This window comes from Anopheles aquasalis, chromosome 2 (assembly GCF_943734665.1).
Source record: "Anopheles aquasalis chromosome 2, idAnoAquaMG_Q_19, whole genome shotgun sequence".
Classification (NCBI taxonomy): Eukaryota; Metazoa; Arthropoda; class Insecta; order Diptera; family Culicidae; genus Anopheles; species Anopheles aquasalis.
Window position 1 is genome coordinate 65,885,647 of NC_064877.1, and position 5,000 is coordinate 65,890,646.

General features: G+C 46.1%; 2 protein-coding genes and 1 long non-coding RNA gene across 3 annotated transcripts in view; 1 reads left to right on the top strand and 2 right to left on the bottom strand.

Annotated features, from left to right (window-relative positions):
* The window catches only part of LOC126570828 (splicing factor 45), a 1,771-nt gene extending 155 nt beyond the window's left edge, over nucleotides 1–1,616 (bottom strand). Inside the window, exons 1-4 of the mRNA XM_050228863.1 lie at nucleotides 1,399–1,616; nucleotides 757–1,331; nucleotides 359–683; nucleotides 1–287 (exon numbers count right to left, since the gene is read on the bottom strand). The exon at nucleotides 1–287 is cut by the window's left edge and continues 155 nt beyond it. Coding sequence (XP_050084820.1) covers nucleotides 15–287; nucleotides 359–683; nucleotides 757–1,331; nucleotides 1,399–1,554 — 1,329 coding nt within the window. The 5' untranslated portion in view covers nucleotides 1,555–1,616 and the 3' untranslated portion in view covers nucleotides 1–14. The remainder of the gene's footprint in view (nucleotides 288–358; nucleotides 684–756; nucleotides 1,332–1,398) is intronic.
* A 251-nt stretch (nucleotides 1,617–1,867) lies between these two features.
* On the bottom strand, nucleotides 1,868–2,682 carry LOC126576511 (ryncolin-1-like). The gene is made up of 2 exons (XM_050237820.1): nucleotides 2,675–2,682; nucleotides 1,868–2,582 (listed from the first exon to the last, which is right to left on the bottom strand). Exons 1-2 carry the CDS (start codon nucleotides 2,680–2,682, stop codon nucleotides 1,868–1,870), a joined length of 723 nt encoding a protein of 240 aa, XP_050093777.1.
* Nucleotides 2,683–3,843: 1,161 nt separating this feature from the next.
* Nucleotides 3,844–4,504, top strand: LOC126569739 (uncharacterized). Its single transcript, XR_007607814.1, has 2 exons — nucleotides 3,844–4,118; nucleotides 4,345–4,504. It is a non-coding gene; the product is annotated as an uncharacterized LOC126569739 (long non-coding RNA).
* The last annotated feature ends 496 nt before the right edge of the window (nucleotides 4,505–5,000 follow it).

Genomic DNA, 5,000 nt, shown 5'->3' on the forward strand with positions numbered 1-5,000 from the left:
GACCAAACGGTTGTTTAGCCACCGAGATCCATGTTTTCAAAGCGTTCCTGATTGTAGAACCCGGCACGCACTTGTCGACCACCGAAGAAACGCCCATTCAAATCAACTACCGCCTTGATCGCGCTTTCTATCCGTTTGAATTCGACAAAGATGCGAACCGATTCCTCCGGTACGACATTCGGTACCTCGTGTATCACCACCGTTACTACGTCCCCGTACTTTGTGTTGCACTCGTCCTTTACCTCCGGTTCCAGCTCATCATCCACATCTCCCGGTCCGACCATGTTCTGTGAAAATCAAGGAACTCAAGTGAGACCACATCACCAGAGACTAGAATGAAATAATTCATTTGCCTTACCCTTAGCAGCACCACTTTACTGGGTGATTTCATTATCTCGGTGATTGATGGTTCTGTGGCGGTACCGGATCGCTGTGGAGACCCTGGGGCCGGTTCACCTCCGGCACCCGGCGTTGCAGCATTCCCTGCAGTACCACTGCTTCCGCCCGCCGGAATATCCTTTTCGTGGACGATCCTTCCTCCGCGTTTGGAAGTTTTCTCCACCTGTAGCGCAACTGCCATTCCCTGCTCCTGCTTACCTAACCCTTGGCCATCCTTAAATCCATATTTGGCCATAATTTTAGCAGCAACCGAGCTACCACCGTAAGCAGCCAACTGCGACACTCTGTGGGAAGAAAAACGAGAGAATCTTTTAGTAAATTTTCAGACCCGATCCCATCCAAGTAGCCATCACTTACTTGGATCCACCTTCCGGTAACGGAACGCTGCTGGATTCTTGCAAAGACGGCGGAGGAGCAATGGCTGCCCCAGTAGAGGGCCGAGACTGTCCGGGGCGGAACTCTTCTTCGTCATCCGATGATGGTCGGCCGGCAAAACCACTGTACTTCTTAGCGGCCGGGCCATCATCCTCGGCGCCAACTCCGGGTGCAGGATTGGCGTGACTCGGAACGGCATTAGCACCGCTGTTGCTGTTGTTGTTGTTGTTGTTCATTCGTCCACCGAATCCTCCGCCCCGCTTGTACTCCCGGCGATTTCGTCCGAAATTGTTCTGCAGCGGTTTGACCGGCGCTTCCTTCTTTCGATCTTTCACCAGCTTGTCGTACTCGTTTGGCCACATCGGATCATACTCGTCCACCACGTCCCAGCTGTAGTCTTCCGATGCGGCTGCCGTGATCGGGCTCGGGGTGGGTATGGCCGTGGTTACCACAATCGGTTTCGCTTTCACGATAGCGGACGTTTCCACCGTTACCTGACCGGCCGTCGGTTCGGCGGAAGCTTCTTTCCGTGCCTTCAACACGACCGGAGGTAGTATCTGATGGCCGGAGGAGGAGAATTAAGTCTGTGACAGCATCGTTGAAGAAGAAACAAACAGTTTTTACCTTATTCCCGAGCGGTTTTCGGAGGATCGCTTTCGGTGTAATGACCGGTTGATTTTTCTTCACTTGTAGCTGCGTTTGGAGCAGTTTGATACCTGACGACCAACCGGCCACCTTATCCGGTCCATGTTTGCTGTCCAGATCGTCGTACAGAGCCATTTTCACTCGATTTTTAGCCGATTTTCACTGCTTAAATCCAAGAAAGGCTGAGGAAAACTCGACTGAGGGTTTGTTTTGATGAAAAAATCAATTTATGCTCCATGGGAAACACCCAACGACAAGATTACAGCAGCATCACTGAAATTTCTTCAAACAAAGCGCAACGGAAAATCAAGAAGGGCCCGCAGGTTTAGACGAATGCCCCATGTAAGTCTCCTTCTTATTCAGAATTATACAATTTTATTTGCATCAAAAAGAACATAATTATCTGTTAATCGATCGATATGCACCACTTCTCACTTCGCACCAGTATCTATTTTGCTGGACGAATCATCATCCTTGAGTAGTCCATTCCTGCGTAGTTCTTGTGGAAATGATACCAGAAGGATGCCTTTGCATTCTCGAGCCGACCGTATCTCCCATTCAAATTCGCATCGCTACAATGCCCGTACCACCAGGCACCCTCATGCTTTTGGGCACAGTGTATGGCGCTGTCCTCGTCATTGTCCCGGTCCTTGGTTGAGAATTTCATCCCCTCCTGTGTTCTCATCGAGTCGCCGGCACTTCCAGAATATCTTCCTAGTTTTTTAAGACGATACTGCTCGGATTCACTCCCAATCTCAAATTCGCCGTACCAAGCATACGCATTTACTTCCTCATAATCCCTCACTGCAACAAACAACTCATGTGGAGTGGCAGACGTTAGCTGGTGCAATCTTTCGAGACCGATCCAAAACTCGTTCTGAGTGTCGCCGAATCCATCGCGATATTCGGTCCAGTTACGGTAAAAGTCCACTGATCCATCGAACCGAAACTGAAACATAAGCCATCCTCCGCCAAACTCTTGTTGGTCGCAGTATCCTCGAAACGGTTCACTTTCATTGTTGATTCGGATCAAATAGTACCCTGAGACTTTCGATGGTACATCTTTGCACGAAGCGTAGAACGGTTGTTCTAAGTTGGCTAGTGGCTGGCTTGGAGTAACATCCGGTGGAGTAACAGCTACGACATGATCCACGTTTGTCGATCTGTAAAAGCAAACAAACACCGTTCAGTGGCTGCGATTGAAAATAGGATCCGTTTCGGAAGGAATTCGACTAGCTCCTTCCGTAGATCTAACCCAATCATCGATATTCCAGAGATTGTCACACAAAACGCGAAGAAACAAGCACTTGTTTTCATGATTAATGAATGGAACACACTATTGCCATGAGACAATTCAAAACGGTACCTCCAAACGATTTCGAGGAATGTTTCATACTGAATCTATAATGATTCACAACCAGATTGTCATACGAGCCGAAAATATGAAAACAAACAGAAAGCAATGACCATGATAACGTGCATGCTAAGGTGATAATACATTCCTCTTCATCAGCGGAATGCGATGCTCTGCTTGATCGTGTTGTGTCTGGCTAACGTATTAAATGCTGTCACATCACAACTTGCGCGTTCCCTGCTACGCGGAAACAGACAAATCCGGAAACGATGTGGAGGGAAATAGGTTAAGAATGGACAGATTAAATCCAGTAGCGTACATAAAAGTGTTAAATCATTTGTCGGTGTCACTGATATGATAAGGATGGATGGTTTTGTCACGAATCACCAAGTGGCAAACAATCTACTATAACAGGATGGCAAAGGATCGGAGAACAACTAACGGGTTTGCTTCTATTAACAGCTCACCGGCACTAAATTTCGTTCGAATTTTGATTACAAGGCGAATGTTAATAAGGGTATGCGAAAGATCTTATCACATTCTTCGCTAGTCGCGATTGCCAACCGATTTCGTGTGCGGAAAGGATGTTCAGTTTCCATTCTCATTCCATCATGGGGTACACATCACTGCCTGCGTACGTTTTCTTATCAAATAAAGCAGCGTCATCAAACGATTTAACGCATCTGGGTACGGCATTTTGTTCTATCCGGTCTGGGTTAACCTATTTCTAGCACCCGTCCCTGCGGAATTAGCTTTTGGCATATGAATGTTACTCAATAAGTCAGCCGGAACGCGGCGTCCAAGCAGAGAGTTGAGTATAGCTTATGGAAACTATACTTTTTATCATTAGTTACTACAGTTGGCCACTATTTCTATGCATATATTATGATGTATGCAAAATACCGATCATTCGGTCACTATGAAGCATCCTCACTCAAGCTACAGTTTATGATTTCCGATTCTCAGCAGGACAGCAGAGAACTTGTGGTGGTGGGGGCTTTATTTCTCTTGTTTCTTGGAGGGTCCTAGCTACGCAACGACCACGAGCCGCTATGGAGTCGTGCGCGGGAGCTCGTATCGTTCAGTATCTGTGTTCCTTCAGCATGAAGCGCATCACAGTCTTTGTGCTCACTGCGTTGGCGATCGTTTCTTGTGTGATTTTTTGACCACTTTCGCTCACCATTTAAACTCCGATGCTGCCTCTCAAGATACCTCATTAACCAACGACACGACAGATCGAACATCAGACGAGATCGAAGGAACTACACCAGAGGATGTTGAACTTTTAAGGAGAGAAGAATTATCTGTGTCCCATGAAAGCGTTGAACAATATAAAACTGCAAATGTAAGTATAATATCAAAACACATCGACAAAACAAGTGCAAAGTGTGTTCGCAAAAGTCTCAAAACATTTGCCGGTGTTGCGATTGTGTAAGCGGAAAACGGAACAACAGTACTTTTGGGAATGTTTTCTGTGCTAGTGCTACCCAAATCTACCGGTGCTATGCAACTTTAGCTGGAAATCAAAGGCTTTCATTCATTATTTTGTTTTTTTTTCTGTGTCTTTTTAGTTAGTTCGAGTCCCCAAACGGTGCCCCGAAGGAGAAAAACATAGTCGAAACAAATGTGTAAAATTATCGAGCTTCAACAGTAACAGATTGTGAACAGAGGTGGAACAAATAAATATGAGACGAGGCCGGATTTGGTCCATTTTGGTCTAGCCTAATTCTATGTGTTTTATTCGAGTTACGTTTTACTTTAAGCATCCTCCTCTCCAACCGGCTTCATTCGAATCATAGCCGATCATGTAGCCGATTTTCGATACGAAGATCATTGGTGCGATCAATAAAAATCACAGATTAGGACGTCTAGTGATTAGGATGCAATGTTTGTTCACGAGAAGAGGTTTACAAAGGAGCAAGCGTAAAAACCCCCGATAAGCGCCAGGGTTAGCAATGTAAAAACCCAAACCTCATCAGAAAATCATCAGAAATCTAGAGCTAAAATCCTCCCTTCACCCCCTTCCTTACTTATTTATTGATGATCGAATGATTTGACCCAGTGAAAAGGAGCGAACGTGAGAGGAGAGGAGTCCAACAGTGGGTTTTTTACCGAAACAAGTTTTCAAGAAACAAGTTTCCCCTCAGTTACAGATCGAAGCCAGAGCGCGCCTGTGACAACCATGTGCCAACTTGTTGAGCATGCAAATCTCAAACAATCGCTGTCT